The sequence below is a fragment of the Arvicola amphibius genome, chromosome 2 (genome assembly GCF_903992535.2).
Source record: "Arvicola amphibius chromosome 2, mArvAmp1.2, whole genome shotgun sequence".
Taxonomy (NCBI): domain Eukaryota; kingdom Metazoa; phylum Chordata; class Mammalia; order Rodentia; family Cricetidae; genus Arvicola; species Arvicola amphibius.
In genome coordinates, this window is record NC_052048.2 from 1,973,773 (window position 1) to 2,000,430 (window position 26,658).

General features: G+C 46.8%; 1 protein-coding gene across 1 annotated transcript in view; it reads left to right on the forward strand.

Moving 5' to 3' along the window:
* Nucleotides 1–26,658, forward strand: part of Tmtc1 (transmembrane O-mannosyltransferase targeting cadherins 1) — a 197,793-nt gene that overhangs the window by 98,522 nt on the left and 72,613 nt on the right. Inside the window, exon 8 of the mRNA XM_038318662.1 lies at nt 9,925–10,114. Coding sequence (XP_038174590.1) covers nt 9,925–10,114 — 190 coding nt within the window. The remainder of the gene's footprint in view (nt 1–9,924; nt 10,115–26,658) is intronic.

The window sequence follows — 26,658 nt, forward strand, 5'->3', positions numbered from 1 at the left end:
TTATCTTTATTTTATGTTCATTGGTGTGAAGGTGTCAGATCCCATAGAACTGGATTTTCAGACAGTTGTGAGCTGCCATGTGGATGCTGGGAATTGAACCCCGGTCCTCTGGAAGAGCAGTCAGTGCTCTTAACCGCCGAGCCCTTTCTCCAGCCCTGTGGAGGCCATTCTTATTCAAACCAACCGCCATACCCACCCTTCAGCTTTGGGATGATATCCTTTAATTTTGGGATGATTTCCCTTCAGTTTAGGGTGGTGGAGTTTGTCTTTGGGGTAATTTCCTTCCAAGCTTTCTGCCTATGAATTGAGGCAACCGCTCTCAGCTTCACAGTTAGATGTAGCCTACTCCATGAGTTAAGCAAAGATAAAGAGATGAAATATATACTTCTTGCTGTATTTTGTTTGTCTTTTCCTTGAATTCTTTAAGGGAATTTTTCATTTACACGTTAAGGGCCTCTATCATTCTTATAAAGCTATTTTTAAGGTCATTTTCTTGTGCCTCAGCTGTGTTGGAATGTTCAGGTCTTGATGTCGTATGATCACTGGGTTCTGGTTGTACTGTATTTCCTGTTCTGTTATTGTATTCTTACACTGGCATTTAGGCATCTGGATTTGGGATGATTATTGGTCTAGGTGTTGATTGCTGTATATGTCTTTGTTGGATGGGTATTCTGTTCCTTTATTTTCTGTTTCCTCTCTCGTCTTCTGGCCAAGGGTTCTGGTGCCTGGCGAGTCTTCAGGTCCAGTAGGGCGTCTCCATTGCGGTTTTGGGGCCTTGGATCCCTAGATCCAGCCTGGCCTCTGATAAAGCTGGAGTCTTCCCCCGAAGATGTAGACCAGAATATGGAGCCCAGGGGAGGGGTGCTGTTCTTCTGACAGTGTGGATTGTATCTGGGCCTCTGGGGTCTGCTGGAGTTTGAGGAAGGGCTGACTCGGGGAGGGTGATAAGGTGGGGGAGAGTATTGGGAATCAGAATCCAGGGGGTAGCAGCAGTTCAGCTGGTAGAAGGGTCACTCCCTTGCTCATCGACTGGTGAGGTCTGCACCAGAGCCAAAACAAGTACTCCTAAGGGGTTTTCAAGGACCTTCAAAGAGCCTCTAAGCCATGATGGAGAGACGGAACAGACACTAATGTGACTCGGAGAGAGAGCATGCTGCTTCAGCTCGCCAGCTGAGGATGTCATCACATCCTATGCCTCCAGGAAACCCCGGCACCAGCCTGGTTCGGGGGTCTCAATCTCTGATCACAGCCTTCCTAGCTGTACCATCCCAGCCACCAAAAACTGGTTATGTTTCTCTTCTGGCTGGTGGCCTAATGACAACCATCTGTGGTGGAATCCCTGGCAAACATAGGACATTGGTCAAATGTTGCCAGGTCTTGCCAGTTACAAAGCACAGATCATTTCTCAGCGAGGTGTGATAGTGCATTCCCCAGCAGTGTTTCCCATCTAACGCAGGAAAGGCCAGCATGTCCCAGTAACTGTACCTTTACATCTTCTTTTTTCAGGTCTCACTCTGTCGCCCAGGCTAGATTCAAGCCCATAGCAATCCTCCTGCCTCGGTCTCCCTTGTACTGAATTACAGCATGTACCACCGTGCCTAGGTATACTCGTCTATATCTCAAAGAGTGTATTTCTGTTCTCAAGTTTCAGCCTTCACATATGTGTGTCCTAGGGGTGTTGCAGGGACAGGTGATACCAGGGGTCCACGGTTCTCTAAGGAGACCTGTTCGTTCCTCCACCACACAACCCAGGAGCACACACTGTTCCTGGTGCATTGAAGCTTCTCTAGAGAACTTCCTTGGTTTGTTTCCTGCTTTTGCTAAGCTCGCTCCTGATCACCTGACTCAGCTGTGCTGTGGCTGCCTCTGTGAAGTCTGTCTCTACTGGTTCCAAATTTGTCACTGGCTCTGTCTGCCTGCCTCACTGAAGAATCTGTCTGCCTGCCTCACTGAAGAATCTGTCTGCATTCGTCTGCTGGGACTGACAGAAGAGTGTGCTTCATACTGTATGACTAGAGTCGCAGACGTAAGCCCCTCCCAGTTCTTCAGGCTGGAGGTCCTAAATCAAGATGCTGTCAGAGTGGTGTGTGGTGGGACTGAGACTCCTGTTCCTGCGTTGCAGACAGACGCTGACTTGCTGTGTCATTCTTCCCAAGTTCTGGTGTGTGTGCCTACGCATGTGGTGGCCTGAGGGACCTTCAGGGATCTTTCTTCAGGTGCTATCTATCTTGTTTTCTTGAGGCAAGGCCTCTCGCTGGCTTGTTTTGGACCAGTAGGCTAGGCTAGGCTGACTGGCAAGCAACCCCCAAGAATCTACCTGTCTCTGCCTCTCTGGCACTAGGATTACACGAATGTGCCACCCACCTGCCCCCCTCCCCCTCTGCCCCCCAGTGTCTGGGGATCTGACACAGGTCTTCCTGCTTGCATGGCCAGCATTTTACTGGCTCACTCTCTCTCCAGTCCTGATGTTTGTTTTTTCAAGGAACCACTCCTGATGAATTAAGAGTTCCTCCCATGTGAGTTACTTTTGGTGACTTTGAGACCACAAATCCTGACAGAAACAGCTTAAGGAAAGAAAGGGTTATCTTGGCTCACGCTTTCAGAGGAAGGCTTGGTGGAGCAGCTTAATCCGCGGGTCTGGGAGCAAGTGGTAGCTGACTGTTCTAGGGAGTATAGGGAGCAGAGGAAGAGACCAGAAACCAGGCCAGGCTGTGAGCTGCAAATCTCACCCCTAGTGCCCCACCTCTTCGGGATTCCACAACTTCCTAAAGCAGCCCTAGTGGCTGGGAACCAAGGCCCTGCGACCTCACGTGACCTCACCCTCCAGTAAGCTTGTCTCCCATAGCTGCTCTAGAAAGCAGGGCTTGCTTCCAAAGACACGGTTCTCCTGGCCTGGTTCAGTCCAAAGCCGCATCCTGTACTAGATTTGTAAAATTGTATGAGTTTCACAATTATCTTTGCTTCCATCTCAGAAGTATTTTCTCTTTTAAGGCAGGTATAAAAGCTCCTCCCTCGTGAGATGAGACTGTCCGGTTTCTCTCCACTGTGGTGACTGTAGCTACTTACCGCATGTTGTCTTTGAAAAATCCCCGTGGCTCTGTCGATGATGTGTGTCCCTTGGATTCAGGTGATCCCTGCTTAACTGGGACAAAAAGTCACCATGGTGATGAGGAAACTACAAGGAAACTTGTCTAAGGTATAAGCACATGACAGAAGTAGCCAGGGAGACACTGGCGCTGACTCAGGCCCTGGTTCATGGAGCCTGACGTCATTGCTACTGACGTCATTGCTACTGACGTCATTGCTACTGATGTCATTGCTACTGACTATACTACAACTCCCATCTTAGACCCCTAGTGTAGGGAAATCTGATAGGTGTGGCTTCTTTCTCCTTGTTTAGGATTCTAATTTGCTTCTCTGTTCTTGTGATAAAACACCTTTACCAAAAGCAACGTTGGAGGGATGGTTTATTTCATCTTATAGTTTACAGTCCATCACTGAGGGAAGCCGTGGCAGGAAGTAGAAGCATGCATCATGGAGACATGCTGCTGAGTGGCTCGCTTCCCCTGACTTGCTCACTGTACTTTCTTGCGTAACCCAGACCTGCTTTTCCAGGGACGGGGTGTATACAGTGGACTGTAGGGATTCCCCTACATTAATTAGTAATCAAGAAAATGCTCCCACAGATATGCTCACGTATCAGTTCGGTGGAGGCAATTCCTCAGATGGTTCATTTGCTCAGTCTTCAGTGAGACCATCCTCATTGTGGTCGTGTGGTCTGCCACCTGTGTTCCTGATGCCAGCTTCCCTCTGTGCTCCACAGAAGCCAGCCTCCTCTGTGCACCGTCTATGTTTATCTTTCCCAGTCCTGCAATACCCTCTCCTCCACTCCTCCACCTCTCTTTTCTGCGAGACCTTTCTTGAGGCTTCCTGATCCTGAGGGCTACCCCGTTGTTTTATTGTGGACTGTTTGCCCATTTCCACTTCCTGTACAGATGGGATTTTTTTTTTTTTTTGCTTTTTTATTTTGAGATGGGGGTCTCACTACGTAGCCCTGACTGGCCTGGGACTTGTTATACCGACCAGTCTGGCTTCAAACTCAAGAGCTCTGCCTGTCTCTGCCTTCTGGTGCTGGGACTGACGGCATGCACTGTCATGTTCCGTTCTAAGACGGGAATCCTTAAGCACTGAGACCCTGGAATCACTTACACAGGCACCTGCAGAAAGCCCATCATCGTGGACTGAGATAGCGTCTTCGGTTTTCCTCTCTGAGGCTTAAGGAGATCTGCAGATGTTGCTCCTGGTGCTAGGGTCTCCTGCTTCCCTGGATGGACCCTTGTTCTCCCATCAGGAAAACATGATCAGGGAAGCCCTTGCCATCCCTGTCACATGTCTATGCCAATCATGTGATGAACCTTCTATGCTAATATCGTCACAGACTCTCATGAAAGGCATTTGTTCCTGAACTTTACCAAAATCTTGGGACAAAGGAAGAGATCCGTGTTGTAGACACACAGCATGAATGACTTAGGTTGCCATCCTACACAGAATCTTTTAGCAGCTTTTCCCTGAGGAACTTTAATTGAATTTATTTTTTTATTTTCTTTTGGGGGGGCTGGAGGGATGAAGATACAGGATCTCACTGTGTATCTTTGACTGGCCTGCAACTCACAGTAATTCTCCTGCCTCAGCCTCAAGAGTGCTGGGACTAAAGGCCCCCAAGCCCTAGCCATCCAGCTGGCTTTTTTATTTACTGACTCTGGCCTTGGTTCTTTGTATATCTCCCCGTTCTGTTCCTCTTCCTAACACATTCTAGATAGTTTATTATACAGCACCCAGATGTACACAAATAAGCAATCTAAGTATCTCCGAATCTGTCTGCCTTTCACCAAGGTGAGCCTGGGTTGTGCTGACCTGAGAGCAAATCTGCAATCCCGAGGCTTCTGGAGAACTGTGATTTTGCTCTCCGTGGGGAGGCTGTGCTGTGGGTCCTGCTGCCTTTGCAGTGCTGGCTCTGGGCTGTGAGCGGCTTGCATTTCCATAGCTGTGCCAAGTGGAACAGCTCTGTCAGGGTGGCGGAGGAAGACGAAGCCGGTGGGGCTCACACCTCTCACATGGAAGCTTTGAGCGGAGATAAGGTAATAAGCTCCCTTGCTAGAGGATATTACCCAGTTTCAGCCTCGGTGGAGGGGCTCAGGCTGTGTTGTTGATAACCACCCGCGTTCAGTCTCTCATCCTCTCCTTGTCCCTTGCTAATGCGGTGCTGTTTGGAAATGTGTCGTGGACGGAATATCAATACATTCGTCATTATTCCTTTTACTACCACATACATGTCTATGATACCTGCCACCCCAATAGCTGGCGGTTCTGTAACAGCGTCCAGTATTCATTGTGCCACACTGCTCCTGTCAGCTTCCAGAGACCATCCCCTTTGCTCACACCGGAAGTTGTTTACCCTACCCTACCTCAGGAGGGCTGGAAAGGAAAAACAGTGTTTCCAGTGCGCCTTGCAAAAATGCCTATCAGATATGAATACCTATCAGACATGCCTGGTAGGGCCCATGATGCTGTTTGCTTTTTAAATGATGATGGGTAACACCGTTAAAAGAACTGTTTTATTCAGGCTGAGGTCTACCTTTCTTAGAAACAAATTCTTCCCTGATATTCTCAGTTGCATGAACCACAAGAACAGAACCTTTCAGCCTGCTAGGATCCTCACAGACCCTCATCCATTTTGTTAGCCCACAGTATGCATCATTGAGTCTAGGTCCCAGCTGTCCCCTGGCTCAGACACACACTCCTTCCTCTTGAAATTTGGTATTAAAATATTCATCATTCAACTGCACAGTCCATGGCCGTCTTCTTGCCACCAGTGCATTGTTAACACCCTGGTGGAGAGTCAGGGCCAGAGCTAATCATCTCCAGCAGTTAAGGCACACACAGAGAATGAATTACTATTGACTGAGTTCAAGAGAAGAATTCTTGTCAATCGAGAAAGACAATGTAGGAGAGGCTTGCTTAGGTTGTTCCTGCAGAAGGTTCTAGAGATGACATTGAGCAGGTTGTGTCTGCACAGCCTTGTCCTTCCTGGGCATAGTGTCCTGGGGAAATCTACTGAAGCAAGAATGGAGCTCTTAGGAAATGAAAGGTTAGCAGTAAGCAGTTGCTGCAGAGGGGCAGAAAAAGATCACCAAAACCCAGGACCCTAAACCCCAAACCTTGTGGGTCCAGGTAAGCCCAACAGGGCCAAATGCTCAATGATTAGGTGGTATTGCTATCTAATGTTAACAGTTCGTGGTGGTACTGTCCTTAACAATCAAGACAAAGCCAACCCCAAATGGGGTTCAGTGCATCAGCTGGAAGGAGGTTGTTTAACAGGGAGATGAAGTTCTGTAGGTGAAGAGGAGGATGGCTCCAGCAGCAACATTCTGTATGTAAAACAAGCAAGAACTGATGTTTGTGGTTTGGTTTTGTCCCTGTGTCCCAGCCATAGGCCTCTGTCTAGACAAGGAGAGTGGTGGATTCATCCTCTGTCCTAACCAGAAATGTTCACTCAGAGGCAAAGGCACAATTCTTGTGTGATTTTGCTTTTAAATCACAATTTTTTTTATCCTCACTAAAATGAGCAGTTAGGTCCCCAGAGCCACACAGTTTCAGTACGGGGCAGTTTGGCGGGGGCACTTCCCCTAAGAAGCTTATCCTTTTTGTGTATTTCTGTGATATCATCTCTCTGTCATTTTGTGGTTTTGACATGACCTCTGACTCTAGCCCTGGCTGGCTCAGTGCTCACAGTGGGCTAGGTCCTGTTAGACCAATCAATAGTCAGGACAATCCATTATAGTTCTGCCCATGACCAACCTGATCTAGGCAATCCCTCGGTTCAGGTTTCTCCTTGTCAGGTGACTCCAAACTGCATCAAGTTGGAAGTTAAGGCTAACCATGACAGTAGTGCAGGCTGGTGTTAAAGTCGCAGCGATCCTCCTGCCTCAGTTTCCCATGTTCTGGGATTATAGACAAGCACCACCACTTCTGGCTATGAAACTCTCCTTCAGTTGTTCCTGGGTTCTTAATAAAAATGAATCATTAAATTGTTTACATTGAATTTCTAGTTTTCTGAGTTGCACATTCTGTTTGGTTGGCAAGATATTTTTGTGGATTCCTCCATTAATGGGATTTATAGTAGAAACTTGGTAAATAATTCATTTTGGTTTTGCTCTTGCTTTTTTTTTTTATAAAAATGGGAACCCAGCAGAGCAGACATAGTACACAGGCTATTTCATTTTGAAATTTTAGCAGTTTGAATGTAATTCAAAGAGAAGGAGTTAAAAAGAAATCTTGTAATTGTTGATCACAGTTAGCTCAAATAGCCCTCCCTAAAAGATAATTAGCTTTTGGAGTGATTCCAAATGGCTTCTTTGTTGCTTGTATTTGCAAAACACTTTTCTGCTGCTATGTCCGTATCTTGGAAAACGCTTAAAGAGTTTGCTAACTACACGATCAGAATCCATACAAATTGGAAATCAGTGGCTGCTTCTCATCTGTGATTTACTCTGTTCCCATTAAGACTATAACTTAAAAAAAATATGAATCTTAGTTTTCTTTTTTAGTTGGCACAACATTGCAGTTCTAGAAAACAAGCAAGGGAAGGGAACTTGCGGGGCAAAGCAAACATATGGACTTCAAATAAGAAACCCTACATAGAGTTAGCAAATAGCCTGTGGTCCAAATGTAGCTAGAAATAAGATATCTATCACCTCCCCTCTATTTAAGGTTTTCATCATGAAAGATACTCGACACACACAAAAGGAGAGAAGGTGGCATGTGAACACCCACACCGTTGTCAGTTTGGGCACTCCCAACCCTCAACCATCTGGCCCATTCTCCTCTCTTCCCTTCTGTGCCTGGACAGTTATATTGAAGCAAATCTGAAATTGTGACTTTGATAAGCTCAACTTGTTTATTTCACATGGTGTCCTTCCATCTTGTAACACTATCACATTTTAAAGCTTAACGATGAGGTTCTGTATCCAGCTCTATTACCCATTAATATCATAGTTTTTATTTTGTCTGGTACCACAGCCCATAGAATGGTGCTCCCCAAATTCAGGATGAGTCTTGCTGCCTCATGTGGCAGTGTCCTTCAGACATATTGACCAGCACGACTCCTCTGGAATTAGAAATCCTATCAAGTCACAGAGGATGACACAGATATTCTAGCCTGACCTCTGTGTCCACCCAAGAAGTCCTCCTGTGGGAGAGCTTTTCTTCAGCCCTGAGATGACATTCATCTCACTTTTCCTGTTCTTTCAGAGGGTATTGTTTGCATTATTGTACTGTATAGTCCTTGGAGACAAGGTGTGACCTGTTTCTATTTAATTCCATATGGGTGCCATAAACAAACCAGGTTGCCCATCACTTACAGTGGTAAAAGCAGGTCTTATTTAATAACTGTTGACAATAAGGGCAAGATCTGAGTCCATTCTGATTTGTGTGAAAGTGTCATCTTTATCTGCTCGCTGGCAGTTACTAAGTTAGAGCCTGCCCGCCATCCCTCCTCCACACACACGCACTGCACTGGAGACAGATGCCTTGGCCTTCCTTGTTGGTTGAAGTTTAAAGCATGGCTCTTAGGTCCTGGAGAATGATAATTCTGAGTGTGTTTGCTTCTTTGTTTAATAAAGCGTGTGTGTGTGTGTGTGTGTGTGTGTGTGTGTGTGTGTAGGAATAAATGCGTTTGGAGGCCATAGGTCACCTTCTACATAAGAAACATTGTCCACCTCCATTGAGATGGGGTCTCTCACTGGCCTGGAACTCACTAAGTAGGTTTTGCTAGCTGCCCACAGAACTCTGGGGATTGTCTTGTTTCCACCTGGCCATCATTGGTGTTACAGGAGCTTGTCACTGTGCCTAGCTTTTTAAACTGAATTCTGGGGATCAAATTTGGGTCTTCATGCTTGTGTGCCAAGGACTCTGCCGGCTAAGCTGGTTCTTTTCCCCAACTTTAAGGAACACACAGACACAATCCTAAACCCCTTTTATAAACAGTCTACAGGGATGCTTAGAGAGGCCTGTCAGGTGTTGACTAGAACAAAGAACAAATTCTCTGCTCAGCCATCCAGTTACTCAGGCAAGCATTTTAATGGAGATTGGGGTGTTCAGATCCTCTCAGTATGCGGCTTTTTGTAGCTAGAAGCCCTGTGGCAGTAGCTAACCTCCTAGTGCAAAGGTTTGGATGGATCCTTTCTGTACTGAGAGCCCTGAATTTTTCAAGGACCTTGGATACTGCTTAATGACTGTGCAGGCTCAGGGGATTTGGGTGAACTCACTTTCCTCTAACCCCAAAGAAGACCTTTGAGTAGAATGCCATCTACAAGACCTTAGAGCCTTGTTCTAGGCAGGAAGTGGGGATAAGAACCCACCCATTGTCTTCCTGCCCCCATGTTCCTTACCCTACTAACTGTGAATAAGAGATTTAATTACCCTACCACAAATACTTTACTTTCTGAAACAGTATAATCTAGATCAATCTGCTATCAAGATGCATTGTAAGATTCTGGACAATAGCTAGATGAGACGTTCTAAGAGGCAGGGTTTCCCACAAAGCAAGAGTGTGTTTGCCATTTTCCTTCATCAGGGTTTCCTTCATGGCATTTACCCTATGTTTTATGCATTTACTTGTGTGATAAATTTAATTATCTTCAAGGAGAACTATGTCTTATTTGCTTTCTGTTAAAGTCAGCACCCAACACGGTGGCTAGAAACTATGAGATAAATTTCCAGGTGATTAATTTAACAGTTTGGTGTCTTTCCCTGTCTTCCTCTACCACAAACAATGACAGAACAGACATGCTACTTCCTAGAACTGTGGTAAGCAAGTGTTTGTAAGATGTGGAACGTTGTATTTCACGACTGTTCTCTTCATAGGTTCCTTACCTATTCCTACCTCCTGGCCTTCAATGTGTGGCTTCTGCTGGCACCCATCACCCTGTGCTACGACTGGCAAGTGGGCAGTATCCCTCTGGTGGAGACCATATGGGATGTGAGGAACCTTGCTACCATCCTGCTGGCAGTGGTGATGGCCTTACTGAGCCTGCACTGCATGGCAGCCTTCAAGGTAATCTCTGAGGGCAAATGGATTCTCAAGTTGAAAACAGACCATCTCAGTCACTGCCACTCCTTTCTGTAGTGGGGGTCTGAGTCAAAATCACATGTTACTTGCTCACAGAACTTTGCAAATTAAGTTTTCCTGAGAGATAATACATATTTAAAAGTCTTTAGCAGGGTTAATGACCATGCCTATCTTAATTTTATCATATCTTTATTTAAAGAATTTATTTTTATTCATGTGTATGTATATGTATGTGTCTCTACGTGGGTATGCCACGTGTGTATAGATGCCTGTAGTGGCCAGAAAAAGGTGTCAGGTCCCCTGGAGCTGGAGTACAGGCGGTTGTGAGCTAGCTGACAGGGTGCTGGGAACCAACAGAATAACATTTTTTCTTAGCCACTGAGCCACATTTCCTGAAGGGGAAGCCCAGCCAATCACCTTGTTTGTAAGGCGTGTCCCCCTTAGGCTAATATTTACTTACAAAATCTTGCGGGTGAATGGGCCCCGCTGTTTTCCTGCACTCCTTGCTGGAACCTTGGCTTTTTTAAGTTCCCTTTTCTTTCCTTTATTAAAGCTGAATATTATATATTAAAGCTAGTCTGGTTAATGATAACTGCCGATCGACCACGCCCCCTTCAATTTCCAGCTCTGTATAATTTCTTTGATTATGTCTAGATACTTTGTAAAAATAAAAATTTCCTCCTGGTATGGTTAGCTAATATTTGAAGGAATTTATTTGATATAATGTCATAATAAATGAAATCTTAATAAATAATATACTTAAAAATGTTTAAGGTGGGGCTGGAGAGATGGCTCAGAGGTTAAGAGCACTGACTGCTCTTCCAGAGGTCCTGAGTTCAATTCCCAGCAACCACATGGTGGCTCACAACCATCTATAATGAGATCTGGTGCCCTCTTCTGGCATGCAGGCAGACATGGAAGGAATGTTGTATACATAATAAATAAATAAATCTTTTTTTAAAAAAAAGAATAGATTACTGCTGGTCACCGTAGTACCCTGGAGAGGCAGCAGAGCCATGGCCTCCTGGGCTGTTACTGCAGAAGAGGACTCGTCTAGTTATACTCGTGTTCAGTAAATAAAGTATTTTTTTAAAAAAAAATGTTTAAGGTATGATTGAGATTCCATATCCACTTCTTTATATTAAATTTGATGGTTTCTTCTCCAGTCAGAAAAAAAAATATAAAACTAAACAAAATTATTGAGTTCAATCATTTAAAGGATAGAAAAGGTAGAAGAAACTAGAGAATATTGATTGATGGGAAATTGCCACTACCTTGGCGAAATACTTCTCACCTGGGTTATTCTCATCCTTCCAGACTTGGTGATGAAAATTCACAAGTCTCCTGGCTGGAAGTAACTGATTGAATTGCGGAGAAAAGCAGTAGCAGCTAGAATTTTTGTTTGTTCAGTGTCTTGAGACAGAGACTCCTGCAGGGCAGGCTGACCTTGAACTCCATTTGTGTCTTCAGATGACCTTGAGCTCTTGACCCCCTGCCTCCGTATTCCTAAATCCTGGGATTACAGGCAAGTGTTGTCAGGCCTGGCCGGCAGTTAGGATTTAAGGAGGAGATTGTGCTGTAAGTGAGGAAGCAGCAGATTGCTGCTCCAAAGCCTCTCCAAGTCTTATGATGGCAGCTAGGCCATTACATGCGGATGTGAAACTCTGTGGAGCATGAGACTTGTTTGGGGCAAGTCTGAAAGAATTCCTTCCACGCACGCAGGTTCAGCAGTGGAGGGCAGACATTCACTAGTGGGAGTTATCTCTCTATAATTTTTGTTCAAATCATTGGCTGCCACAAAACCAGCCAGGCACTGCAGAAATACCCAGAGATCCACACAGAAACCAAAACCAAAACAAAGAAACAATAGCAACAGTTTTAAAATTCTGACCAAAACTCTCAGTATTCTCAAAAAATACAGGTCTGGGAGATGACGCAGCCGAGCTTGGATTCCAGGGTGGATGTGGCATGTGCCTGTTGTACTGGCACCAGGGAAGTGGAGACAGGAGGATCCCTGGGTTTGCTGGCCAGACATGTCAGCCAGTGACACATGCTTCCTCTCTTTTTGGCATATTGTGGATTCACGGAACAGCTTCATTGTTACCTTCCTGCAGACCGTCCCTTCCTGTGCACTGGCTGCCCTGTCTTATGTTCCCAGCAGAGGTTCTGTAGAGCTAATTCTGTCTCCTGCTTCAGTGTTGGGTCTCCCTCGTTCTCCCATCTCTCCTCCTCCTTACTTCTGCTCTCCCTCCTCTTCTTTTCTTCTCTCCCCGTCTTCCCTTTCCTCTTTTCCTCCTCTTCCTTCTCCTCTGTACTTGTATTCTCCAAGGAGACATTCAAGCTTCCGTGACAGAATGTGGAGAACAGTCTAGAATTTTTTCATCATTGGCTCAAGTTCTTTCCAACAACAAAATGTAAAGCAAAATCATTTTCTTAATGACAAATTTTAAAGTTATTAGTTTGCTCTCACACAGTGAGCTAGTCTCACTGAGAGTATATCTGTACCGCAGAGAGGAAGACTAGGCCATCCGTGAAGGAATTTACCCCAGGAGACTTGTGGGATAAACATGCCCTGGGCTTTTCTTTATGGCTTGTACAAACTTTACAACCTTAGGAAAGCACCCCGTGTTTAGGGGGCTTCTTCCCACTGGGTCTCCTCTTAATAACTTCCTTCCTATGACCAGTCCCTGAAAATAGCCTCCGTGAGTGACGGGGAATGCTGCCCAGTGGTTTTCAGGAGTAATGAGTTTGATTTGGGCTCTTTATGTCACAGTACACCTTGAGATTTTAAGGACTGCTAATGACTTCTGTAGCCTTGCAGAATCCCTATAGAAGGAAAACTGGGTAAAAAGAGGACAAGGGAAGGCGGTCACCTGACTTGGCTGATGGCCCACAGTGACAAAGCTCGGTCATGAAGTAGAGGTCCCACCCCTCTGCCCCTCCTATGAGCATGTCAGAGGTCAGAGGTTTGTACCTGTCTGCGTTTCTACCCCAGTCTCAGAACAGGTCACAGACTGCAAGCCTCGCCCTCAGGCTCTTAGGGAGGGGATGCTGTAGCTGCAGCATTGTGGCAGTGGGGGCTTGAGGAGGCCTCCGGTGGGAAGGAAGTCGCCGCACCCCCTCCCCTGAAGAGGCGGCTGCCTTCATTCCTGGGACTGCCTTTAGTGTCAGTTCCCAGCCTTGCTTTGCTTCTCGCTAGTCCACATCACAATCCTCATCTCTCTACTCCTCAAAGAGTAGGCACCAGGGGTGCAGAGTCCCCACTAACGTCTCTAAGTAGGGTCCCGTATTCCCAAGGAGGCGGGACTGGAGTAGGAGCAGCTGCTGGAAAGTGTTATCTGCGCCAAGACATTCCCAGCGTCACTGAGAATAGGAATCAGAGCAGTCAAGTGGACACGCCCCCACAGGCGGACAGACAGACCAAAGAAGGCACACCTTGCTGTTGCTTTTTCCTGTTTTAAAGAACAAGACATTTGAGGCTTTGCCGCCCATGTGATCTGCCGCAGCTCTATCCTTGAAACAGAAATTAGCCAACCCTGCAGCACAAAATTATTCTATTGTAGAGCCATACAGTCGAACTAGACATGACTCCAGATTGCTAGGAATTATTTTGCGTTCTGCTCATTCAGATAATAGGCTATCATATTATTATGACACGTGGATCACCGGGTTCTAGAATGCCCCTTACGAAACCTGATGAGATAAACATTGTGTTTTAATACAGTGGATATTAAAATAGCAGCGAGCCTGGAGGATGAAGACGGCATTTAATAGCGAGCGGCCTGCGCCCACGCTGCCTTTCCCTTCCCTTCTGCTGGCATGTCTCCTGTTCAGTTCCCGTTCTCTGCGCACGGCACTTCCCCATTCACATTTCCTTAGCTCATAGACGTTCTTCTCACGGGATGACAGGGACTCTGTCTTTCCTAGCTCGCGACAGGCCTTCTGGGTGGTGCACTTGGGCCCCGTGGCAGTCGAGGCTCCAGACTGTGCTGCCAAGGTTCTGTGTCCGAGGTCAGTTCCAAAGCAGGCTCAGCCAGGGCAGACTTCCTGCCCGTCTCACTAGCTCCTCCTCCTGCCACCTTGTTAACTATGGCTACACTGCTCCCGGGCCTCAGCCTTCTACCCCAATAGTTATCTTTTCTGTTTGCGCTTGACCAGTACTGCAGAACTGGACTTTCACCTGTAACCTTTATTCTCAGACAGTGTGAGGAGATTCCAGTGCCCGGTGGACCATCCTCAGAGACCCTCCACTGCTCTCCCTCCCGCATTTCACGTCATTGCGCCTGCGGCTCACCTGTGTCTTCCCCCTCCGCTCCTGCACCCTGCTGTGAGGTCAGACCAGGGCATCCTGTGCCTTCTGACACAGCCCAGTAGTCCTCACAGGGGAAACCGAATATATCCAACTGTTTGCAGAGTCTGGTCATTGTCATGGTCACTATCATACTGAAAATGTCAGCACAACTCCAGGAGTACAAAAGGGATCCTGTGTATAAACAGCAGAGTCAAGACAGAGAAAGCCACTGGCTGCTTCTTATGTCTCTGTCGCTCAAGACCAAGGCTTGTCCAGTCACAATGTATATGAAGTTATTTTTATTAATGTGCGTCAACCCTCTACCTCACCCTTATCCAGCCTCCCTTCATCCCTAGTGACAGGGAACATCTGCCCGTTCACCTGGGCAGATCAGGGGGCAGAGATGGGGCAGGGAGATTAGCCAAGGCCCTCCACCCAGCCACCCCACTTCCTCCAGCTGGACTCTGCCTTCTAAAGCGTCAGCCTCCCAGAATAGCTGGGTTCAAACGCCTGGACCAGTGGGTGACATTCATAATTCAAATCATAGAACAGATATCACCACAGAAATAGGCAGAGTTTGTGTGTTTAGGTGTCACAGAAGGGCAGGAGTGAATCACTAATTTAACCGTATAAGAGGGGGCACAGTAAAGAAACTGCCAACATGACCTTTCATGGCATGGTTAAGGGAAAGGTTTCTATTGTGCATAAGAGAGAGAAAATATCAAGAGGCATCTGGAAGAGTCCAGAGCAAAGAGAAAATAAAGCAGACTGGGCATGGCCAGGGCTGTATTTGAGAGAAAAGGAAGAAGAGCCGAAGAGAGCATAGTGTGTGTGTGGGGGGGGGGGGGAACCACTGAGAATAGTATGTATAGTCAGGGTTTAAGGAGAGCAGGATCTAAGGTAAGAAGGGCCAGGATGAGATCACAGGCTTTGTGAGTAGGAGCTGAGGAAGCCAGAGGCCAGCATGGACTTTGATCTGTAGCCTCAGGTATATATCAGTGGAACCATACCTGCCAGAAGCAAGAGAAATGACTCCTTCTAGCAGATGGGAACTGGTTTCACAAGTTCCTGAGGAATGCTGGCTATATCTAACCATCAGAAATCCTCTTATAGCCCAGTTCAAGCTCATTTCTAGACACACAAACAGCCCCCAAAAACCTGACATTAACCAGCTAACCCTGGCAGTTATAGCTGAATGGTAATGAGGAGTTGGAAGAGAGCAGCCAGCATCAGAGAGTAGCTAACACTGGAGTCACACCTTCACGGTCTTTAAACTTGAGAGCTGTAATGAATGCCTTTAAAGGTACCTGAAATTTTACCAAAAACTGATTTCCTTTAAAAAAAAAAAAAAAAAAAAAAAGCAGTTCTTTTTCTTTTAAGGGTGCTGAGACCAAGTCTGGGGTCCCCAGTCTTCATTTTCCTTTTGTAGCTGCTTCTCAGTCCTCCTGCTGTTGCTGCTGCTGACTTCTCTGTGGTACAGTGGAGCAGGAAACACACTAGAAATACATCTTTTATTTCAGTGGCCATTTGAAAATCAGAGCCCCACAGCCAAGCCTTTCCCACTGCTTTCTGTTTGGGGATGATGGCTTATGCTCTTGTAAAGTTCCTCTGCCTCCTTCCCCTGGAGTGGAAACCTACAAATCATGTTTCCAGGTGCGCCATGTGATGTGGTCTGCCTGTTCCCGGCGCTCTCTGCTCTGCTTTTGATCTGAGCTCACAGGAGTTATTCCACATCATTAAATAATTTTCTTTATTCTTTGCCTTCACAGGGCAATCACACTGGCACAAGTCACACTGTTTAATAAGCAAATGACCTACTTACCGCTCTGATGTTTATGCCTCAGTTGGAAGGCTCGCTGAGTGTCTTAGCAGAAGAATTAGTGTTGTGTATTACTAACAGGAGTTTTATCCATCACCAGCAGCTTCATTTGTTTTTCTTGATTTGTATGCTGTGTGACTCTCAGTGAGCTCTAAGTATCCACAGTGGATGCCCTGATTTAGTATTTTGAAAGGTAATCTTCACTTGTGTGTGCATGTGTATATGTGCACGTGCAGGTGTGTGCACACACAAAGGACAGGTTGATAGTCAACACTTGTATGTGCATGTGCAGGTGTGTGCACACACAGAGGACAGGTTGATAGTAAGCACTTGTATGTTCATGTGCAGGTATGTGCACACACAGAGGACAGGTTGATAGTGAGCACTGGTATGTGCATGTGCAGGTGTGTGCACATACAGAGGACAGGTTGATAGTCAGCACTTGTGTGTGCATGTGCAGGTGTATGCACACACAGAGGACCGGTTGATAGTGAGCACTTGTGTGTGCATGTGCAGGTGTATGCACACACAGAGGACCGGTTGATAGTGAGCACTTGTATGTGCATGTGCAGGTGTGTGCACACGCAGAGGATAGACAGGTTGATACTGAATATCTTCCTGGGTCACTCCCTACCTTCTTTTTTTTTCTATTCAAAAATTTACACTTCCTCCCCTCCTCCCATTCCCCTTCGGCTCCCCCACTCACCATCCTCCTTCACCCTTCCTCCTTAAGAGAGGGCTGGGAACCCTGCCCTGTGGGAAGTCCAAGGCCCTCCCCCCTACATCCAGGCCTAGGAAGCTTTGCATCCAAATAGACTAGGGTCCCAAAAAGCCAGAACATGCAGTGGAAACAAGTCCCAGTGCCTTTATCAATGGCTTCTCAATCAGCCCCCATTTTCAGCCACATTCAGAGAGTCCAGTCTAGTTGCATGCTCATTCAGTCCTGGTCCAGCTGGATTTGGTGAGCTCCCATTAGATCAGCCACACTGTCTCAGTGGGTCGACCCAACCCCTTGCGGTCCAGACTTCCTTGCTCATCTTCTCCCTCCTTCTGCTCTTCAACTGGACCTTGGAAGCTCAGTCCATTGCTCTGATGAGGGACTCTGTCTCTATCCCCATCCATCGCCGGACGAAGACTCTATGGTGATATTTGAGATAATCATCAGTGTGAGAGTGGGACAAGGCCAGTTCAGGCGCCCTCTGCTCTGCTGCCCAAGGACCTAGCTGGGGACATCCCTGTGGACACCTGGCATCCCCGATAGAGCCAAGTCCCTTGCCAACCCTAAAATGGCTCCCTTAATGTAGATATCTTCTTCCCTGCTCCTATATCCGCCCTTCCTCCATCTCCACCCTCCCACTCCCCAAAGGAAAGACTGGAGAGACCTACCTTATTTCTTTGAAGCAAATCTCTCACTGAGCCTGGCACTCGCTGGTTAGGTTATCTTGACTAGCCAGCAAGCCCTAAACCCCTTCTATCTCTACCCTCAACAAACACTTACTACCATGCCCAGCTTTAGATATGGGTGCTGGGGATCAAACTCAAGTCCCCATGCATACACAAAAAGCACTCTGATGCCTGTACAATCTACACAGCCCTATAATCTTCTTTTTAACACTTGCTATTTCTCTTACTTTAATGAATGGCCATTCTAGGGAACTAACCTGTTACCACAAAGCTGTAAGATACTTTCTATAATTTTAAACTTAAAACCTTAAAGATATTTTTTACAACTCCTCAAGCCATCCAGCCCTTTCTGTTTCTATCAGAGCATAGTGTTGTCTTTAAAGGAGCATATTCTTTTTCATCTTGTTCTCGGTCACAAAATATGAAATCATGAGTTTCAGAGTTAAAAGTAGCAGAAACAAACAGCTGAGAACAAAAAGCCTGTTGTGTTGTTTATTGAATTAGAAAATACGAGGCAGGATGGATCACCAGGTTCTTTAGAAGGTGGGGTCCTAGTACCCAGGGGGTGAATGAGTTCAGCATGAGAACAGCTACCCCTCATTAAAGGGGAAATATGCATTTTATATGTACATTGCTTAAAGAGCAGAGGGCATTGGAAGGCAAGTTTGCAATGGGAATCTTAGTGTTTCTGTCTCTGTTCTTACCATGGTACGTCCTGTGGGACTTCTTTCTTACTTACAGTGTGTTAAGGATGAATGGAATCGTGTTTAGGGCATCTCACCATGCTAAGCAAGTAGTAGAATGTGCTGTCTGTATGTGCGTCTCGTCTCAAGTCCACTGTGCCTGATTAACTTCTGAACAAAGTCGTTGGTCTTCCCGCCCCACCCCCAACAGCCTTTTCCATCCCAGTGCTCTCTACTGTTGGCCTAAGTCAAAACTTTCGAGGTTTCCTCTCTGGGCCTCTTTCTCTTCCTCCTCTTCCCCCGACTCCAGCATCTGCTTAGCTCATGTGGGTCATACTGTGAGCACTTTCTCATGCTCCCCATGCCTATACCTGGCCCAAGGCTTAAGCCCTAGGTTATTGCCCTGGCCTGGCTGTCCTCCTCACAGAAGCCTTGTGGCCTAACCCGTTCACAATACAGAATATTGTTTTTCGTTCTGTAGAGACTGTTAGCAATCACCCCCTTTCCTCCTCACCCCAGAGTGTGTGTGTGTGTGTGTGTGTGTGTGTGTGTGTGTGTGTATGTGTGTGTGTGGTCAGTGTTGCTGGGATTGTGGGGTCAGGATGTGTCCAGGCTACTACAAAGCCATCTGTTAGGCTAGTCCAGGAAGGCAGTGTCAACAGTTCTACTCTTTATGAATGGCCGTTTCCAGAGGTGAGCAAAGTGACCCCACACCCAGAATAGTAGAAGCGGCTCTAGGGCTTCACTGCTGCGGTAGGAACAGAGATCTGGCCGAGTCCCCGTTGCCCTGCTGTGTGGTCACTACAGAGGGCACCTTTCCTGGAAAACTCTGTTCTTAGTGTTTGAGACATGGTTTCTTGTAGCCCAGGCTATCCTGGAGCTAGTGGGTTGTTTTGTTTGTTTGTTTCTGATTTTAGGCCCCCATATGTTAGGGTTACAAATGAGTTACCAGCCCTGGGTCATGGAAGATTCTGATAGGAGGGCTGGAAAGCAGAGGAGGGAGTCCCTGGAGCTTCACGGGGCCAGCATGTTCCAAGAAGTGATTGCATTTGGGCAGAACCTTGTCCAAGGCATACTTTCGTTCCTGGAACCCATCTGACTCCGATTGCCAGGGCCTCTAGTGTTTACTGGAGGAGCTGGTGAGTCCAAGTGGCCAAACTGGCTATGGGCTTGTAACCAGGAGTCTGACATTTGGTATTGAACAGTGATTAATTGGGAAGAAAGAGCATTTACTAATGTTGCCCTCCTTGGCGCTGCCCTGAAAATTCCCTCTGTCTCAGGCACACAGCTTGTTTGGATTTGAGTCACTGGCGAGTAAACCTGAGTTTTCATAGGTTTAGGATCCCATCATGTCAGCCAGCGTCTAACCTTGAGAACACTCGGATACCACACTTGCTAAAGAAACACACTACATTCGTTTTTCTGTCTAGAATGTTTTTCTCTTAGAACCTCACAAGCATTCCCCCAAGGAAAACATGACCCCACCGCATGACTGTGGGCTGACTTCAGGCCCCACTTTTTTTTATCAAGTGTCTTCTCCCTAAACATTCGCGTGTTTGACAGAAATGGGCCCTTTGGTGGGCGTGTCTTCCTTGCTTTGACACAAAGAAAGGGGCACCTTGGTATGTTCATGTCTGGACTTGGAAGATTACAGGTGTTTGAAGTCTCTACATCACAAAGCCTCGTGCTCCACCCTTTGCCCCCATCATTAATTCGTCCAGGAAATCTAAGCCTTGGTAAGTTGAACCCACAGTGAAAAGTGAGGCGGGACTGCCAGGTCAGTAACTTGTGAAAGAAGCCCTTTAGCTGCCTCTGTGAGAACGGATCATCCATGAGGCGTTCACCATCACACGCCTCAGAAGCAGGAAAATGGGACATGTCCCCTGATGTGCAACCCATTTTGGTAGAGACAATATTTTGATTCTGGATGAGGACCCCCTAGCTGGGAACAGAAACTAAATCTACCTGCTAACGCCCGAATCTCAGCGTACTTTTCCTGTAGTGCTCAGGAAATAGGATCCCTGTGCCATCCATGCACAGCGTGACCTGAGGTCAGCCAGACCCGCCTCTGCAGTTTGTCTGATAAAGCAGGGTGAGCCGTTGCTAAGAGATGCCCCCGTAAGCCAGGTGGGTCTTCACTAGGAGAACACAGCCGCATACCTCTTAAGTCTCCTCCTCCTCCTCATTGATCCCAGAGTACAGAACAAGTGTTCGTCCTCCGAGGCAGTTCCATGTGGGTAGATGAACCACAGCTCTCAGTAAGGGTGACAAGAAAAACGTCTTGTCTGTTTCTTGGCAGAAAGGTGTCAGTGGCGTCCTGCATTGAGGGGTAGGGTACCTGCTTTGGAGATGTCAGTGGCATCCTGCATTGGGGGAGGGGTACCTGCTTAGGAGGTGTCAGTAGCATCCTGCTTTGGGGGAGGGGTACCTGCTTAGGAGGTGTCAGTAGCATCCTGCATTGGGGGAGGGGTACCTGCTTAGGAGATGTCAGTGGCATCCTGCATTGGGGGAGGGGTACCTGCTTAGGAGATGTCAGTGGCATCCTGCTTTGGGGGAAGGGTACCTACCTAGGAGATGTCAGTGGCATCCTGCTTTGGGGGAGGGGTTCCTGCTTAGGAGGTGTCAGTGGCATCCTGCATTGGGGCAGTGCCTGCTTAGTAGAAGTCTCCACACAAGTGTGGTAAGTAGAAAATCCTTTCTGCCCGTCACACACATCCATAGGACAAAGTGACTTAGGAAACACTTCTGATTCCTGCTCTGCCTGCCTCCTCAACCCCAGCAGAGGCAGAGCAGTCACCACTCTGGGGTATCTAAATCCATCCTTGATCCTCATTGAGTCCTTCCCTCCCTTCCTGAGACACTCTTGTGAAGTTAAGTTTGTTGACCTTGGGTTCTGTGGCTACTCAAGTTTGGGTCTGGAATATTATTCAAGGCGTGGTCCCTAGCCTGAAGCACTAAAGGGACCTAGCTGAGCTTTCAGGTACTAGGTTAGAGGAAGTTGGCTACCCTCGCTCTTTTTGCTATTTGGCCACTATGGTGGGCTTCGTCCTTGCAGTGATGGGCTACCTTCCCATTGGACCAAGAGCAGCGATCCGACGAACAACGGACTGAAACTTCCAAAGCTGTGGAAAACAAACCTTCCATCTTTCCCATGGGTCACGCAGGCATTTTGTACAGAGGCAGATACCTGACTAGCGCAGTGCCACCCCTGTGTCACGGCCATCCCTTCTACCAACCAACCCCGGGCCACATGCTACCCACTCCTGAAGCCCAGGTATCCCGTGAGGTCCACTGCACTCCTCCGAGCTCCTCCGAGCTCCTGAGGCCCTTCTGCCCGAGTGAACCCCGAATGTCAATCACATTACATTCCTAGAAGAGCCATGCTCAGCGGTTTGTAAGGTACTGGATATAGAAGAGGTAAACTTAAAACAAGATTTAAACTTCAGAAGGCCGCTGTCCACCAGCTTACTCTGCATCTCTGCGGTCACTAAAATTTCTCTGCGGAGGACAGTTCCATCACAGTGTTTAACTTGTCACGCCTAAAGTAATCATCATCTCCCCCCACAGTCCTTTTCAGATATAGTATTGATTTATTATTCAGTAGCCAAGGTCTGCGAGATCTGCCTTTAAAAGAATATTTGTGTGTGTGTGTGTGTGTACATGGATGAACCTGCACCTGTATGTGCGTGTGTGTACATGCATGAGCTTGCACCTGTGGGCATGCATCTGTGTGGAAGCCAGAGGACAGCTTGTCAGTGGTCTCCTACCATATGGATCCCAGCTATCAGACTCAGGGCGTCAGGCTTGGTGGAGGAGCCTCTACTCATTGAGTCATCTCATTGGCCCCAGAATGTTACATCTTAACTGGCTCCAGTCAGCCAGCATGTGTGTTATGTCTGGTCTCGGATATTGGTTTTCAGGAGAGTAACAACCAACTCAAACCATTTCTTGATTCCCTCAAGCAGAACGTGTGACGAGGATCAGGACTGTGTAGGCTGTAGGACACCTAAGCTTGTGTTCCTCTGATGGAAGCCCTCTGTTAGATGCCCCAAGGGGTGATCTCATCTGGCTTCCTCCACACTGAAGCATCCACCTGCTGTTGGTGTTTCTGCCCTGATGTTTCTAACTTCACTTGGAGTTGGCTGTAGAAGGAGGACAGCTTTGGAGTTAGTCAGGTGTCAGGCATTTTGTTCTATTTTGTTTGGGGCTAGGAGTCTCTCGGACTGGAAAGATGACTTGGTGAGTAAAGTACTTAGGAAGATCTGAATTTGGACTTCCAGAATCCATATACAAGTCCAGCATGGTGGTGTGTACCGATAACCCCAGTGCTGAGAGGCAGCCAGGTAGAGCCTGTGGGCTCTGTGGACAGCCAGCATAAGCCAAACATTGAACTTCAAGTTCCCCTGAAAGACTGTCTCAAAAATAAAGTGAGCTGTAGAGAAAGACCCCTTTGTGAGCTCTGCCCTCCACACACGCCTTACTGGTGAGCACACACTTCCTGACATACCTGCACACACACATACAGCGAGGGTGGGGGAATGAGGAGTGTGGGGAAGAGAAGGAGATTGGACTTGAATCAGTTGTCCTGTTTGAACTTCCCAAGTGCTGGGATGGACCACTATGCCTGGCTCTGGCCCTTAGTTTGAAACCTTCACTCCCACTTACTGAACTGACAGGTGACTGCCGAAAGCCATGCCCTGAAATTTAGTGCCGCCTCCCCAGCATGTATGTGTTCCTGCCTCCTCCTGTCCTCCACCGATACAGCCTAGCAGGTGGCTTCTATTGACCTCTCAACAGGACTCATTCTATGGCTCACAGAGGGATTTATAAATTGAGTAGAAGGTAGCTCATCTTGCCATTTCCTTCCAGTCTAACCCTTTCCAAAACAAAAATACGTAGGTTTCACTGCCTGTTTTCATGTTTGCTCAGAACCAAAGCTGCCGATGAAGACAGTCATGTCTGACTTCCCCATGTCTCCCTAAATTAAATGTTTTCATCCTAATTGGGCGAAGATTTATTTTGCAGCGTTGTCTGCTTTGCTGACTTTTCTGAACTCCTTCCAGATGCTTCCCTAGCTTAAAGCAAATGCATGTTTTTGTACTTAGTATCCTGTAAGTTACCTTTGAAGATACCTGCGTTAATTCTTCTTTAAACGTTTAACAACATGTTTAAACAAAAATCTGGCTTTACACTTCCAAGTAAAGTTATAAATTATCTTCTGCTCAGAGTAAGGCAGCTTGAGCTCTTACTTCGGCCTTCCACCTCATTTCACCCTGCAGGGTGATTGTGTAATTGCACACTTGAACGAGATAAGAAATAGAAATCTCGGAACCAGTGCTGGCAAGGAAGTTCAGACCGTTAATTAAATACAAATCAAACACTACGCTTTATTTGGAAAAAAAAAAAAACAACCTAGATTCAAAATCAAAGACTAGAAAGCCAAAATGTTGGTTTTGAATGCTGTGATTCAACCCGCCTCCGGCTCTGTTCACTAGGGAGCCTGGCAGTGTTTTGGCCAAGAGTCCAGGGTGGGAAAAAGCAGTGTTGAAATTGGCGGAGAGAAGACGTGGAGTTACGCGCTCTCCGTTTGCCTCTGAGGGAGTATAATATCTGCATCCGCCTCCCCCTTTTAGCTCCTACTCTGTGAGTATTTACCCGGAAATATCTATGCTCAAGAAAGGCTGGAAATGTCACCGCCAGCCTGAGCCAAGCAGGGCAGCCACGCTGTTCTTCCACAGTCGAACTCACGCCTCCAGTATCAGACTAGGAGAATAAGTGGTTGTCCAACCTGAGAGATGGAGTATGCTCATCTCCCTGGGAAGCCATCCTCCACCCTTCCTCTTAGAGCTTTGTCAGGGGTCTGAGTGTGTAGAATTAGAAATGAGACAGCTGTAACCAGCCCCAGGAATCAACTTTAAATTGTGTGTGTGTGTGTGTGTGTGTGTGTGTGTGTGTGTGTATGTGTCTGTGTGTGTGTGTGTGTGTGTGAGAGAGAGAGAGAGAGAGAGAGAGAGAGAGAGCATGCGGAGGCCAAAGGACAAGTTTGCCTGTTGTTCTCGTTCTCTGGGCACCTCTCACCTTGTGTTGTGACACAGGTCCCCTACTGGCCTGAAGTTCATCAGCCAGGCCTGTCAGGCTGTCTACTGAACCTCAGGTCTACTCATTTCCACCCCCCCTGCATTGAGATTACAGGACACTAGGACATCTGGCTTTTCACATGGGTGTTGGGTCCTCATGCTGGCAAGGTGAGCACTTTATTGACTAAGCCATCTCTCCAGACCCCATAATTGTGGTTTTTATGCAACACTGTAAATTTTTATAGCTTCACTGATCTTAAAAATGGGAGATTTACCAAAGGGCTGAAGGCTGTCAGGAAAGCAGTGGTCAACACCATATGGAGACAGAAACATGTGTGGGTGGGCTGGAGTCAGCCCCGCCAGCCCACCTGTGCCCAACTTCTGATCATCCTTAGAACTGTGTTTCTGCTTCTCTCCCTGCCGTCTTCTCTCTGCTGCCCTGAACCAGAGCCAGCAGGACACACAGGGTGAGAGCTGTAGCCTTGGAGAACGGATTCACCTGGGTTTTGATAACATACTATCTGAGGCAAACTCCTTTTCTCTCTCTGTTTTTGTTACAACATAAACATCACATTGCATTACTTTTATTTGAATGTCTCCTTTCTTTAGTAATTCTCATAACACCTGAGGATTATATTTGTGTGTGTCCATCCCTTAGCAAATACACACAACTCTGCTGTTCACATCCTTGCTGCCGTTTGTCCTTCCTTTCTGCTTCTTCTTTTGTACCTTCATGCATTCCTAACAAATTTCCATCATTTACTTTTTCTTATTTCCAACTACACATGTCTCTTTTCTTTTTTATAATTGATTTTTGGGGCTCTATATTATATTTTTCTCTGCTCCCCTCCCTGCCTCTGCCCTCCCCTTCAACTCTTTCCCAAGGTCCCCATGCTCCCAATTTACTCAGGAGATCTTGTCTTTTTCTACTTCCCATGTAGATTAGATCCATGTATGTCTCTCTTAGGGTCCTCATTGTTATCTAGGTTCTCTGGGATTGTGATTTGTAGGCTGGTTTTCTTTGCTTTATGTTTAAAAACCACTTATGAGTGAGTACATATGATATTTGTCTTTCTGGGTCTGGGTTACCTCACTCAATATGATGTTTTCTATCTAGCTCCATATTTTTGAGGCAAACTTCTCTTAAGAGAGGTTTGGCTCACCGTTTTGAAAACTCGGGTTTTGGTGAGGGTTCCCTTGGACTGCATCAAACCATGGAGGAAGTGTGCATATAGCTCTCATTTGTGTGGTCCTCCTCATGAAGCCTACCTAAAGGGTTCACTCTTGGAGCTCATGCTAATGACCACATCAAATCTACTCACTTTGCAGGACCCCACCTCTGACGGCCATTATCAGGTTATGTTTCCGTACTCTTAATACTTTAAACATGAGCCTTGGGATTAAACTCCTGCCTGAGTCTGGAGAAACATTCAGTGTTGAAAGCCTAACATGGAGATTCTAGGCAGGAGCTGTGCCGTAGACAGACAAGCTAGTCACTGCCAGAAAGAAGCAGAGACTGCAAAGGCTGCTAGGAGAAGAGCGTGCAGAGCCACCCAGAGCATGACCAGCAGTGGCATCGCTGGGGAGTGGATTCAAGGTCCTCGGTGCAGAGCAGATGGGCTCTCTGGCTCCTCTTCCTCAGCATAGCCTACTACAGCCCGGAACGTGTTCTCAGCATCTGAAGTGGAGTGCTGAGGGTCTCAGCCACCTGGCTCCTTCTGTTATCTCCATTCCTAAGAGCGTTGATACACATAACAGCTTTTGTGGTGTTTTGAATGAACCATAGAGTTAGCTCTGTTAAAGTGGAGAATCAGAGATTGATTTCTCATGGACATTAGCTTTCAAAGAGCTGAAAGTGAAAGTCAGCTATCTCTACAAACTAAAACTGGATAAAAAAGATTATTTCCAAGGTACTGAGTGTAGATTCAGGGATAGTGCGGAGCTGGGCATAGAGAAGGCACCCACTCTGGGGTTCACCGTCAGTGCTAGCACAGTATTCTGAGGGGGGTGTCTGCTGTTGGTTAGTACTCTAGGACCTGGACTGAAATGCCCTAGGTAACCTCAGATTGTTCCCTGAATTAGAAGGAGAGTGTCCTGACTAACTGTCTGGAATTATCTGGGAAGAGAATCCCAATTAAAGAATTTCTTAGGTCATATTAGCCTGTGGGCATGTCTGTGGGGGGTTGTCTTGATTATTAATTGATGCAGGGAGACCCAGCTCACTGTAGCTGGCACTATTTCCTAGGCAATTGGTC